The following is a 15000-nucleotide window of genomic DNA, read 5'->3' as shown; positions in this document are numbered from 1 at the left end:
ATGTTTCTTCCAATTAATTTGTTGGAATTGCTATTGAGCAATAATATTATGGATTAAATTTTTTGAGGCCCTTTAAATCCTACACCTTCCTACTTCAAAAAGCCCTTAATATGATACTATTCTTAGAATTGCATTCATATTATATTATATATATAGGATATACCACCTTACAGTAGTCCTCAAAGAATTAATGGAAAATACCACTCTTATTTGATGAACGTGAGGCAATTATTTGAAAAGCCACTTTCATCAAATACAAGTGGTATTTTTCATTGATTCGTTGAGGGCTAAGGTGGTATTTTCTATTGTTATTATTATTAATATTAATAACATATCTACAAAATATGTGTATTTAAAATATATAATATATCGGCAAAACGTTTTGGGTATCATTCAAATGGATTCAAATTAATTGCCTGGCGCAATAGTCCCCTTCACAGTTCCCTGTGCCATCTTGAAAGGTAGCTGTGCCAATTGCATCCAAGTGAGATGGAACGAGCATGGGAGCTTGCAATAGTGAAGACACAATAAAATTTTTTCAAGGTGGTCAAAAAAATGTCTCTATCATTACAAGCTCACCCTCCTTCTCACTTGGATGCAAAGGCATGGCTACCTTTCAAGATGGCGCAGGGAACTGTAAAGGGGACTATTAATTTTTTGCACAGAGTAAGAGAAAATTGACAGCCAATAATCCAAACGGAAACTAGTAATTTTTTTAGATTTGTTGAAGAGATTAATCCAATAGGTTTTTAAAGGAATCTGTGATATTCAATGCTGAGTGAAAATTTATGAACAAAAAATACTTCTTAATAAAACCTGTTTTTCTCACTAAATTTTCCTAGAATGAAGTTATTTTTATTTCCTTTTTAATGTTTTGTTTAAAAAAATATAAAATGTCCAGGTCTGCACATGATTTGTTTGTTAAATATTAGCTTTAGACTTCCGGCAAAATATTATGAATACTTAGGTGCATTATTTTTAGGATAGCTTATATTTTTGTGTAAAGTTTTAAGCTGAATTCCTATTGGACAAAAAACGAACAATAGTCCCATAAGAATTCAGCTTTTTTATATAATTATATTTTTCTTTATTATAAGTTTTTTGACTTTATAATGTCGAACCATCTCTTACAGAGTACTTTTGAAATTTTTTAATTTTGTTTCTTTACTAGGGTGCAAATCATAATATTATATCCGTAAAATAGCACAAAAACTAAATTGCACTAAACACATCTATTTTTTGTTTTCAATTATGTTTCATTGGTGCTATTTTGTTTAATAATTAGTAATATTTCACGCACACATGGTTTACCCTCTATAAGCCATCTTAAGAATCTTTCGTTGCAATCTATCGAAAGTAGAAAGCCATTATGTTCTTATCTGCTTACAGTTAGAATCAATCTAAAGTCACCCTCTCATATGAGGTCTATTTTTGCTCAGCTGCGCCTTTTGGTGAAACTGCTAAAACCTGATGAAACAAATAGTTCTTCAAAATAATTCAAAAGCACAGCTGCTCTTTTATAAACAGTGCATAAAGCTATACAAATAACGTGGTGAATTTCAAGACATATGTTGTCAGGTTGAAGGGGTTAAATCATTGAAATTAAGACCCAGGGGTATTCTGGGTAGTCGATATCCTAGGTGTTTGGAGTATGTTTGCATACAGGAACATACATGAAGCTTTGTTAGGTTATAGCTTGTTATATATATAGGTTATATATCAATGTTTGAGAGCTGCAATACTGGTAATAGATGCATATTATTAACTATTAACTTAGAACACCCTTTGGTCTTAGCAACGATGATTTAACCTTTTCAATCCAGCAATGTTTTTTAATTTGGTGTATGCACCATGTTTTTATATAGCTTTATGCAATGTTTATGAAAGAAAAGCTGTGCTTTGAATGATTTTGAAGAACTATTTTTTCAATTTTGCGTAATTTTGTTTTTAAAGACTTGAATTTTTTAATTTATCTAATTTTAATATATTTTAATATTAAAAAAACATTTTAATCTATTAAATATAATGATCAATTAAACATTTTGTTCAATATTATTGTAAAATAATGGCCAATCACAGGCCAAATAAGTTTTTGCTTAGTCATGTTTATTATTTCTGACTAAATGTTACTGCTGAAAATGACCAACAAGGCAAAGATTTGACTGGACAAGTCCCAGTTCTGGCCTGAAATTGTTTGATGACTAGCCATTATATGGAACAAATTCGCATGTGAATATGATCAATTGAAGTTTTTCAAGGTTCAAAGAGCAAAGACAGCATGAATGGCAGTCATTTTGATCAAGGCTCTGAGTCGTAAACTTAATAAAAGTGCTTAAAAAACTCATTAATAATTCATGAAGGAAACACAATAGAAATCATGACTGTGAAGGAGGTTTTATATCTCATATAGATTCGTCTTCATTTGCATAAACTTTAACTTGGATTTTCTCTATCAAACTTGGTTCATTTCGTAAAGAATTCGGTACAGTATGAGAACATACATCTGGAGTTTTTTAAGCCGTTTAATAAACTCGCAGATCGTGTTTTATCGGGTCTAAAACCACTCGGCTACGCCTCGTGTTTTATACCCGATAAAACACTCCTGCTCGTTTATTAAACAGTACTTTCAAAACCAGCATGTTGTGTCTTTAAAGTTCATCGTGTCTCATGATCAGTTTATTAGCTATGAGTCTTCACATGTAAATAAAAAAATGAACAGAAATTAATGAATGGAATTTAAAAATGGCATTTCCACAGTGGCTCTTCATCCACTAAATGAATCAAGGTTCATTCTCTCAGGTCATGTGAATATATCTATTTTTAGTAATAGATACATGTATAGAAATAGATATTTCATCAATGATTATATATTAAAGTGAATTTGTATTTGCTGTACATGTATGCATAGTCACAGTCATTTTTTTTTTTTCGTAGATGGAGGAAATCAAAAGAGCAAACAATTTATATTCTGAACAAGACTTTCATGCTCTACAAAAAATCAGAATACCAGTTCAGCCACATGGAATACTAGCACAAGAAGACGAAGAAAAAAAGAAAAACAAACCAGAACCACTGAACCTGGATCCCTCATCATCAGGAATGAATGGAACATTAGTAAATGGGTATGATGATGACGATGATGAATGTGTCAGAAAAATAAGCATTCGTTCTGCTTTGGATTCACCTAATAGCTTCCTTCGAAGCATGGATGAAGATTTAAGAATGATTTGTAAAGGGACTCCACTGCGAAAAGCAAATCTGGACGAAGTTGCAAGAACACTTACAGTGACTTGTATACGTCCTCTAAAAATGCAGGCAGAAAAGAGAGACTTAGGGAATGTTTATGGCATAGGATGGAAGGGATTTGTAGCAGTAGTAGTTGTCGTCTGTATTGTTATTCCAGCAGCATTAGCATTGATGTGGCTCTGGCCCAAAATTAAAAGCTAACCTGAGTTTGAGCCATAAACTTCTGATTTGAGGGACTTATTCCTTTGAGGTGGGAGAAAGGGTGAGATGTGAGTGTAAAAGTTTGGGAACAAGATTTTTTTTCATTCAATTAGGGAACACCTTAATTATTGGGGTAGGTTATTGAGGGAATTTGGGATTTTTAATGATATCATTTGTTTTAAAAATTGGGAATTAATCTTTTTGACCTTATGAAAGAGAGACATTCATCCTCCTTCCTACAGCCTCCATGGAATGATTTTGCCCTGCAAATACAATATCTGTCGATCCATCAATCTCTTGAATTCTTGCCAGTAAGCTAAATGGGCTAATACCTGTATGAATCAAAAGTTTATGGTTTCATAGTTTAAATTTAAATACAGTGCATTTCAACACATCATTTATATAAGAAAGAAATGAAATTTCACATTTTCAAATTAACAGAGGTATTATCTGAATTATTATAATGTGTAGTTCCAGAAATTATCCATACCCCCCTCCCTTGTTGTTGTTTTGTAAGTCTTGTTGTTTGCAATTCATGGAAGAACTTTGGTTTTTCAACTGAAATCATTCTTTTCCATGTATTCAATGCCATTATTTGCAATGTTTGTCTTCATTTCTATCCCACAAGTCTTTACAAGTCTATTTTTAGTAACAGTCAAAAATACTATTGGTATTTGTGAATATTTTGACACTGAAATGAGGTTAACCCTGAGTAAATGAGTCTTGAGGACTGAAAATGTAAGTGCGCAAAGCCTCAGAATATAGGGTAAAGGAAACAATGAAACATCAAGCGCTATTATTATTGTTATTATTAATTTATTATTAGTTCTACTCATTGACTGAATTAGATTTTAGGAACGATAAAATTAAGCTTAAAATTAGTAGATCAAATAATATATAAAGCATAAAGAAAACCTTAACTTTTATGTACAGCTGTATTATGTTATATAGAGTATTTCAAGAATGAGTTCTAGAGTATCTTTGACCCTACGACCTCCCTTCCGATTGGGTATATAAAATCTGCATGTTTTTTTTGGTGGGGGGAAGGGATGGGATGAAGAGTTGATTTTTTGTAGCAGGGTGTAGCCCTCTTCCCCTTGCTGGTATCGGAAATCTTGACTAATTCAAATTCCCTCGCCAACTTCATGTGTTTGAAGGGAGGGGGATGGAGGGATATTTTTTGGTAGGGATTGGCCTCTTCCTGTCACTAGTATTGGAAATCCTGACTAATTTTAAATTCCCTCTCCATTGGGTATATGAAATCAGCATGTGTTTTGAAGGGATAATTTTTTTTGGTAGGGAGTGGCCTCTTCCCCTCACTAGTATTGGAAATCCCCGACTTTATATGAGTCATTGCCAAAATAAAGTCTTTAAGATAATGTTTTTGGTCTCTATGAATTGTTAAGTAAAAAATTCACAAACAAAATGGTCTTGAAAATCGTAATTTTTGTCCTTGAAAACTCCTTGGATTTTGTGTTTGAGATGTAGTGCAAACGGCTTGTCATTGTGTTTCATCACAACTGTAGCCAAAAGTTGCTTTTCTAACCCTTTTCTACTGGTAGTTATATAGTATATAAAGTGTTCACACTAAACCCGTGAAACAAATACTAATTTTTAGTACTAAATAGTGATGATCAAACAATAGGAAACAAAGGATTCTGTATAAATTACTACTAATTAGTACTAAATATTATTCACGGGTTTAGTGCGTGCACTCTAACAAATGATTTATTAAATAAAGCAGTCCAACGATGTTAGTGAAAGAAGGCAATATTCTGTATGAATGTTACTAAACGCGCACTTCAATAAGCGGGACATACCATAGCGGGGATTTTAACTCTGTGACCACAGGTAGCCCAAGCTTGGTTTCTGTGGTGTCCTGTTATAAGGAAATGTATGGGGATTCATCAAAAATTTCAATAAAGTCATCAAAACGTGAAATAAAGCCTCGAAATTTTACCCGATCATTGAAAAATAGCACTCCTTTCGCTCTGCGTGGTTATTTTTTGAATATAGCCCGTTTTAAGGATTTTTTAAAATGGGCTAAATTCAAAAAATAACCACGCAGAGCGAAAGAAGTGCTATTTCTCAATGATAGGGTAAAATTTCGAGGCTTTATTTCACGTTTTGATGATTTTATTGAAATATTTGATGAATCCCCATACATTTCCTTATAACAGGACACCACAGAAACCAAGCTTGGGCTACCTGTGCTGTGACTGGAGAGACCAAGGGCACTAGGACATCGAATGTGGTTGGATTTCTATATTTTTTTCTTTCCCTTTCGATTATTTGAATTAAATTAACGTTATACTTGTTTATTTATCTTGTGTCCGTGTTCCTTCGTCCGCTGTTATAATGCAGACGTTTTCATTCCAAAGGTCAAACGGTTTGAATAGCCTATGAGCGTTACTTCTTTAACGGCCGTTCCGTACTTGACTCTGTTTGTACTATACCAACAACAACGCGACCGCGTGATGCTCCTTACGTCAGTAATATTCAACCGTCCAGAGTTAATATGGTTAATCAAATTCACCTTAAGTTCCATATAGAGCCCCGGGGGTAGGCTACTAGCCTGCTTGCCATTGTTCTCTCGTCTGCTCGCTTAATCCAATTATTTTGAAAGGTGGGGTGGCAGTGTGTTTACACAGCGATGACAGATGCAGCACCAACGCTAGTGTACGAACCACTGTCGAGCCTAGACAGGGGTAACACGATCTCCCTCGGCCCACACTCGGACCCGAACGCTAGTAATTCGAACCCTAAGACGTGACTACCAGATTAACAGTACAGTAGTTATAGCCATGTACCATCGATCAACGACAGCACGCTATTACCACACACTTTTTACTCAAAGGGTTACAATAAAGGAATTTCTTACGATATTTCGTAGAGTGCAAATAATATACCCGTGAAATAGATAGCTAGCTAACTAATTACTAACTTTGTGCTACGGGTTGCCTAAGTCTAATTATTCAAAGAAATAGGCGAGCCGTGACGGGTGAACTAGTGCACGTGTGCTACTCAAGGGCGCGCATTTTTAAATATTTTTAAGCATGTTTGCAAAAACTGAAACAATATTTTATTGTACATGCTTTTCCTTCGTATAATTTGACATGTTCGCATTTTCGAATTCGTATCTGTAAGGTGAATTTGATTAACCATATTAACTCTGGACGGTTGAATATTACTGACGTAAGGAGCATCACGCGGTCGCGTTGTTGTTGGTATAGTACAAACAGAGTCAAGTACGGAACGGCCGTTAAAGAAGTAACGCTCATAGGCTATTCAAACCGTTTGACCTTTGGAATGAAAACGTCTGCATTATAACAGCGGACGAAGGAACACGGACACAAGATAAATAAACAAGTATAACGTTAATTTAATTCAAATAATCGAAAGGGAAAGAAAAAAATATAGAAATCCAACCACATTCGGTGTCCTAGTGCCCTTGGAGAGACAAAGGGCTTCTAGCTCTGCTAGCTAACACTTGCTCACGTGATAGATGCCGGATAAGACACGTGCTGCGAGTTTATGGAACTGCTTGAAAAACGATCTCAAGAGAATATTTAGAAATAGGCCACTTCCGACATCAGTTCTTCGCTGGTCACGCACAAAGGTTTTAGTACGAGACTCCTTTTCTCTGCCCCTCCCCTCCTCTTCCCCAATTGAAAAAAAAAGAAAAAAAGAAAACAAAAAAAAAAAAGAAAGAAAAAAGAAAACCAGAAGGTGAACGCGTCGCGCAAAGCATGATCAGACAAAATAACCAGCCCGTTTAAAGAAAGAAGCAAACCTGGCGGTAAGTGAAATTGTTTTTATTTTTCCTTTCCATATTTCTGCTTCTTGTAGGCATGTATATTGTATTTCAGTCAAAAGAAAACGGAAAAATACGCCAAATTTGGGTTACAGTGGCCTGGGAATAAGAGCCGGCGGCAAAACAGCTAAACGCGCTGTGATTGGCTAAAACAAAATTCACCGCTCTGCTGGAAACAAGTATATCTCGACTCATCAAGCCATTCGATCCCAAGAGAGTGTAAGACACTAGACATTGGTAACGTAACGTCCAAACCAAGAATAACACAGATCCCTCGCATTCAAATATCAGGAGTTGAAATAAGAGTGAAGACTCTATTGCTGGGATATTGTTCAAAATTTAAAGGATATTTTTACTCACCAGTTAAGATAGAGTGAAGTCATTAGAGTGAAAGCGTGAAATAGATATTAGGTTAACACACTTTAGTAGACCTTAATTCCATTGTTTTCTTTTGTGTCTATTGATGGGTTGCAAACCAGTTCCAAAAGTATGAACAAAGTAAAACCACGGAGTGCACAATAAAACAAAAACCAAAAAGCATATATGCATTGACAAAAAGCCATGAATAACGGTGAGCCAAATAGTTCATGACCAAACACAACTGGCAAAAATTTTGAACGAACAGCCAGAAGTGACGAAGTGCACAATAAAACAAAACCAAAAAACATGCATTAACAAAAAGCCATGAATAACGCTGAGCCAAAGAGTTTATGACCAAACACAACTGGCAAAATTTTTGGACGATCAGCCAGAAGTGACGGAGTGCACAGTGGCAACCAAAATATAGCATAAGGTTATGACCAACAACTGACTAGCAAACATTAATATTAGAACTACAAAATGTACAAACCAAGGGAAAATTACTGCCACCGTAAGGACAGTTGAGCGTAAAACTTGATAAAACAGCTAATCCTGCCACGCACATTAGCGAAACTCGGCAAGTATAAAAAAAACCCGACAAATTAAGTAAAACAAGAATATTACCACAAGTTCTCCTTGTACTGGTGGTGGGGGTCTTGGTTTGTGTTTTACTGGTTTTGCTGAACGCAAGGAGCTTGAAAGCCTTTACATCAGTCGCTGGTGATGATTCACAAATTTGCACCTAGCATCTGCAATAGGTTTAATCTTTCTTTACTCTTGGGAAAACTCCCTTCGGAATGGAAACTGGCTGATGTCACTCCAATAGCGCAGCGCAGCCGTGACGTCATAAAAACGAAGACAAAGGCGAAATTCGGACAAACAAACTTACAAGTTTACTTTCAGCAGATAATTTTCACAGCCGATCGCAGTTGACCTTAGTTTACATGGGTTATTATTGTAACTTTAAGTGTAAAAAATAAAATCGGTTCGTATAATCCTCGTAGCGGTTAAACAGAATGCAATGTTTGTCCGAATCTTTAAGCTATTTTTAGAATGAGCGCGCTGCGCTATACACAAAAAAGATTCAAAGGAACTTGCTGAAAACTACCGTCCAATTTCTCTCCTGTCCATACTTGGCAAAGTACTAGAACGCTGTGTTTGTATACGGCTCTACGAGAAACCTACAACATTGATGACTGCAGTAGACTGTCTGCATCAAATGAAGCTCATTAGCAAAAACAATTTTCTCCTGTAATTAAGTTAATGTTCAATAATCTAATGTCATATTATTCAAGGGACGGTCGTAATTGGGGAAACCTGTGACGGTATCCCTTACCTCTCATCTGCTTGTAATTTGTTTATATTTTTCATTTTTTTAAAGATTTGATGTGAGGCAAATGCTAAATAAAATAAAAAATAAAAAAATAAAAACTATTAGATTCACTGGGACATCGGGGAGTACGGAACTTGTACTTCTGGATCGTGTTTAGCCATGTAAAATTAAGCTACCGAAGAGGAACATACGTCTCAACTGGGTACAGAACGTAGTTTCTCACTGTTTATATATTCGCGTGGCGGAAGACCGCTGAGCATAGTAGCTGGAACGTTGAATCAGGAATATTCTGATTTACACGAGATAGAATTAAGTTTCCCAGAGGAAAAAGACTCTATTGTAGTGTCTCCTGTCACGGCTGCCATCACGTGATGGTGCAAAGTCTGTATTGCTTATAATGCAAAAGTAAGCAACATGGCTTACATGAGGGAAAGGATAGGAAAGCGAATATGCTTTTGTACAAAAAGGTGCGTATTGCTGAATATAATTGTTGGCTTATTGGTGCTCTTTGTTGGAATTCAAATTCGTATTGATTTACAAGAAGCGTCCTTGTTTCGCAAGGTTAAACTTGTAAAAAATAGCTGGTTTGAAAGGCAATACGTTGGAAGCTGGATACAGAATAAATTATTGTCTTACAAATGGGAAAGTTACGTCGATACTTACTGCAAAAAAGAAAGAGTTTAGCCATGGGAAAAAGCTACACTATGGAAGATTACTTACAGTGGACTCAAAAGATTGGCGAACAGTTAGGTTTTCAAGACGGACACTCGATCTTTGACAATGGTTGTGGCTGTGGAGCATTTCTTTCGGCTTTTAACCTAACTTACAAAAATGTAAAAGCCGGCGGTCTTGATCTCAGTACCGGGGCAATAAAGTTTACAAGAGAGATATTTCCTGAAATGAAGGACAACTTCAAAGTAGGGACAGTTGAGGATCTCTCTTTCGTCCAAGATGCTTCGTATGATCATTCAATGACTTTTGGCACCTTTCCTTACGTAAGTCCCGAGAAACAATGCAAAGCTGTGAAAGAAATGCTTCGAATCGTCAAACCTGGAGGATCTTTGTACATCGGCCACAATCTCGAGTCAGATTGCAAAGACAAGACCCATATTGGGATTTTTACGCTATCATTGTGCTTTTGGAACGAGCAATGCTTAAAGGATCATGATGATATAAAAGAGATTTATTATGTCAAAGAAAGAGATCTGTTTGGAGTTTCAAGGTATTGTCCTGAGAAAGGTGCTGTCTTTATTCACAAGAAGGGCGACAAGGCGGTCAAAGTACCTGAACATAGCTATAGCTATACCTGTAATAGTAAATACCCTCCTTCTGGTAGAGGGTCACTAGAAGTCACTAATCCCGTGACATAGAGGCGGTGGTTTTACTTGGCCAGTGAAACAAATACTCAATAAAAAGAATTCTAAAGATGCCATGCGTGTATCCCAATACGGGTCAACAATCTAAAGTTGGGGGCGACATTGAATATTTCCCAGGGGAGTGCGGGGGCCGATGTAATATTCACGTGTTGATTGCAGTACACTGATTGGCTAATTCAAAGCTTTTAATATTCATGATTCTGTAACTGATATTCATGAGTTCTGAAACTGATATTCATGATTCTGTAACTGATATTCATGCATGAGTTCTGTAACTGATATTCATGAGTTGATATAGATTTCATTAAAATCAGTTACACAACTGGGTTTCTTTAGTCCCCGTCCCACACGTACCCGCAAATTTTTGTATCCGCAATTTTTTTTTTTTTTACGGATACGGGTTGAGTCCACACGTGTCCGGAAATTTTGGTGTCCGTATACGCAAATTTTACGAAAACGGATACGTGTGGACGGTGAAAACGATTCGAATACGCTGCATGTGGACGCAAACATTTTCGTATCCGCAAAAATAATTTGCGTATACAAAAATTCCGGATACGTGTTAGCCTGCGTGCAGCCGACCTTTAACTGAGAGAAAAGTCCGGCTGCACGCAGGCTAGGTTTCTTGTGTTAAGATATGAAACCTGAGACGCTAATAACATATCGAATTTAGGGTAATCGTATTAACAGTAACTTGATAGACTAGCAGATTAACGTAAACGTAACTTGAGAGCAGCTTGAAATTCAAATGTGACGTATAATAATAATAATAACAGTACTTGTATAGCGCATTCTGCTACCTCAATGCGCTGTGGAGATAAAAACGAAAAATAATAAATAGTTCAGTCCAGCAAACAGGTTCAAAAGTTTTAAATTAAGTAGGCTGATTGAAAGAGTACAGTTTTCAGTAATGACTTAAATTCGGGAAGGCTGTCAGATTTCCTGATAGTGTCCGGTAGTGAGTTCCATAGTGTAGGACCAGCAACTGAGAAAGCACGGTCGCCATAATTTGAAGTGAAGGTACGAGGAACAGACAGTAGGCTTTGTTTAGATGATCTCAGTGAGCGTACAGGCTTGTGTTCTTGTAGGAGCGCGGAGACATAAGCAGGAGCAGAACCATGAAGAGCCTTGAAGGTAATCAGCAACAATTTGAAGATTATTCGCTCTTTAATCGGTAGCCAGTGGAGCTCTCGTAGAACTGGGCTGATGTGTTCAGTAGTTTTCGTTCTTGTGACAATCCTTGCAGCAGTATTTTGGATCCTCTGTAGTTTCTTGATTTGGTAGTCAGGAAGACCATAAAGAATACTATTACAGTGGTCAAGTTTTGACGATACAAAAGCGTGTATAAGACGTTCAGTCTCGGTCTTTCCACGTATGAGTTAGGCGTGCGTTACACTAATACGTCACGTTAATTTGCTATCAAGTTACTGGTAGTACAATTTCGAATTTCAACACAGGAAACCCAGAGTATTTTGTTGATCTATTTGTTCATGTACAGCCGGGCTCACTGTGATTCTTATAGCAAAAGACGCGCGCCTTGTCACGGCTAATCCTGTTATAAAATCGTTTAAAAAATGAAAACACTAACGTTTAAAGACGTAAAAACAAAAATAAATTCAACAAGATGCAATCTACCGCAGTTATACTAGTAATTGGCGCGTTGCTGGTCAAAATAAGCGCCAATGGAATTCGATTCGAAACGGGCGAATAAGAGAAAGTTATATTAGGGGAGAGGTCAAAGCAATGGTCCAAAATTGGGACCCGATTTTACGAATTAAGGTGGTGGGTACCGGTATATACCTCCTCCCCCCTCAGAGACCTGTTTAAATGCTCGATACTGGGGGTCTGTAGTGGCAATTTCTATACACAAATATGTTTTTAGCATACATTCAGACAGACAGTCCATTCATTTCTGTGATTTGGCTTTTAGTTTTGGAGATATTTGGGGACAAATCTAAGATTTCACTTCCAGAGGTGGTGGGTACCAGGTAACACCACCCCTCCCCCTTAAATCGGGTCCTGTGAGATGACAATTGTTTTGCCCTCAATAGGAGAAGGGGTTGGGGAGAGAAATAGAAAAAAGGGAAAGAGATGTGGCAAAGCAGGAAGGGAAACAAATACAATTAAAATTTAACTATTTATTTATTCTAATTCTATACAACTCCTAAAATTAACTATTTACTATGAACTATTTACGAATGACAAGGGTTTGTACAGATAACTTATATTTTAGCCTATGTACAATTGCTTTGCAACCCTTCCCCCTATAGGGAGGGTCTACTCTCTCTCTCTATATATCAATCTTGAAAGCAGATATTAGAGTTTATCCTCTATTGCCTTCAAACAATAGTCCCTTTCACAGTTCCCTGCGCCATCTTGAAAGGTAGCTGTGACTTTGCATTGAAGTGAAATGATAAGTGAGCTTGCAATGATAGAGACCTTCTTCACATCTATATCACTGCAAGCTCACTATTCTTCTCACTTAAATGCAAAGGCAAGGCTACCTTTTAAGATGGCCAAGGGAAATGTGAAGGGGTCGATATATTTGGGTCAATATAATGAAATGTCTGACCTAATTAAATGAAACAACTGTTTGAAAGCAATCTAGTGGAACTCTGATATCTGCTATTATAAATTTTATACAATTTAGAAAATAAAAGCCCATCTTTATGAGTGGTTAAATAAAGCATTCTATCATGTGAGCATAATTGCTGGACTGAAATAGCCTGCATGGAATAAAATTGATTGTCTTATAAAACTTTTCTTTCTATTTACAAATAAAGGTGATTGGAAATCTTCCTTGTTCAGTGCATAAATCAAGATTGATAGTCTCTGATGTTTCAACTGCTAGATTTTGAAAGTCCGGAACTCCTGAATCCATTCCATTCCATTCCTAATTTTTATGGAAGACTTTTGGAAGTCCTTTAGCAAATGTGCATTTCCAAAAACCCTTCGAGTGTTGTGATTTGGGGAATACCCATCACTTCGAAGCTGACTTTTTCAGTATCTTGGACTTTGGCTTCGTGTATTTCCTTTGATGACTTTCCTACGTCGCCGTTTGATTCAACAGCTTGAACGGCTTTGGGGGCGGATTTGACTGATGCCTTCGGTTTGCAACAGTATTGACCATCTTTTCGCTATTTGTCTTCTCTGTGAAAAGTATATGAGAAAATATAAGCTTATTATTCTGAACTATCGCCTAATAACAGCTTCTTGTTAAAAAGACCTCAAACAAGTAGACTTTATTCTGTTGACTAGTTGATATCAAAACATTGTAACGCAACGAGGCATCAAATATCGACACACACGAGCAGAATCTTAAACTAATTTCGAAAAATGTGGACTTATTTTACTACTCTGGTGGGTCTACAATAAATCTCACAAACGTAAGCTTTATAAAATGGGAAAAATAATACTAACAATGTTGAGAGAAAGACGATATTCAAAGCTTATAAGTTAGGACCTAAATGTAGCTAGTAGAGAACGTTAAAACAAAAAATAACAAACCTTAATGGATTCCTTGTTTTGTTTGTATGAAAAGATTGCTTCAAATCGAAGGATTTAAAATAGCTTTTAGATTTTTCAGGGTGTTTTCTTCGGATCCTCAGAGCAGAATAACTAACTGCGCTTTTCACTTCTAAAGTATGATCCACTCGCATGAACTCAAAGGGTATGTGTTTAATTTATTGGCCAACCGTCGTGTTGGCACGTGAGAATCACTAGCTGATCCCGTGATAATGTCACGTTCGGTGTTTTTCCCCTGATTTCTCCAGATGATAATACACAGTAAAGTAGAATATTTGAAATATCGATAAAAGGAAGAACTTTCTGAAGCTTTTTAGCAAAAGAAAATTCTTGTTAAATTGTAGTAGACGTGATAGAGTTAAATTTTGATGACGAAGGTCGGACAGTGGTGACATGACTTTTATATCAAAATGTACATAAAACAAAGGTCAATAAATCTGGGCCCGATTGTGGGGAAAAAGATTTCACGTTTATGTGAAAATCTGAAAATTTTTCATAACCTGTTCCAACTGTAGTCCAACTGAAAACCACCTATTTTCTTTGGGTCATACTACAAAATCGTACAAGCCCGTACAAGCAGGTTTTCTATAGAGTTTTTATTAGTAGTCGTGATGACTTCGAGGGTCCCTTCGACGTTGCGTGTCACTTGCATGCATTCAAGGGCAAAATTACGTGTCTTTGCCGAGGAATAAATTGTTTGACAAAGCATTTGCCAGGTGATGGGTGATACAGCAATTAGGACAGGACGAAGTCCCCTACGAGGCTACATCACCATCTCATTTGGAATATTTTGAGAAGAATTTTGGAGGATTTTTACTGTATTAACTTTTAAATCTCCCCCCCCCCCCCCCCCCAGACCCCCTCCCCCGGTGCTTATGAACCACGTTCAAGTAATTTTCTAATTATATTGGGATATTATTCCTTCCAACTAATATGATTTGGAAGTGAAGTGAGGGGAAAGTAGGGGAAAGTCAATGCAACGAAGAAATCGAGGAATGAAGTAAATGAGAAGGAAGTCATTCGGAAAATGTAAGAATTAGCCGTCGCGCCATTCTACCATGCAAACTTCCGAGCTAAAGGCCGTTTCTCGCTCGAGCACCAGTACCCGATGTAGATGAGATCGGAAAACGTTCGTGCCCCCCTGC

At 36.7% G+C, this 15000-nt stretch overlaps 1 protein-coding gene, 1 long non-coding RNA gene and 1 pseudogene across 2 annotated transcripts in view; 2 read left to right on the top strand and 1 right to left on the bottom strand.

The window, feature by feature from the left end:
- Positions 1 to 5020, top strand: part of LOC148914096 (lysM and putative peptidoglycan-binding domain-containing protein 3-like) — a 5854-nt gene extending 834 nt beyond the window's left edge. Inside the window, exon 2 of the mRNA XM_089040890.1 lies at positions 2935 to 5020. Coding sequence (XP_088897016.1) covers positions 2935 to 3447 — 513 coding nt within the window. The 3' untranslated portion in view covers positions 3448 to 5020. The remainder of the gene's footprint in view (positions 1 to 2934) is intronic.
- Positions 5021 to 9311: 4291 nt separating this feature from the next.
- LOC116293999 (uncharacterized) lies at positions 9312 to 11880 on the top strand (annotated as a pseudogene).
- Positions 11881 to 12453: 573 nt separating this feature from the next.
- Positions 12454 to 14003, bottom strand: LOC148914095 (uncharacterized). The gene is made up of 2 exons (XR_016121850.1): positions 13838 to 14003; positions 12454 to 13480 (listed from the first exon to the last, which is right to left on the bottom strand). It is a non-coding gene; the product is annotated as an uncharacterized LOC148914095 (long non-coding RNA).
- Between the last annotated feature and the right edge of the window lie 997 nt (positions 14004 to 15000).

This window comes from Actinia tenebrosa, unplaced genomic scaffold (assembly GCF_029948245.1).
Source record: "Actinia tenebrosa isolate PJP-AT-01 unplaced genomic scaffold, QUT_ActTen_1.0 PGA_scaffold0__85_contigs__length_37466705, whole genome shotgun sequence".
Taxonomy (NCBI): Eukaryota; Metazoa; Cnidaria; class Anthozoa; order Actiniaria; family Actiniidae; genus Actinia; species Actinia tenebrosa.
This window is presented reverse-complemented; position numbering and strand designations above follow the sequence as displayed.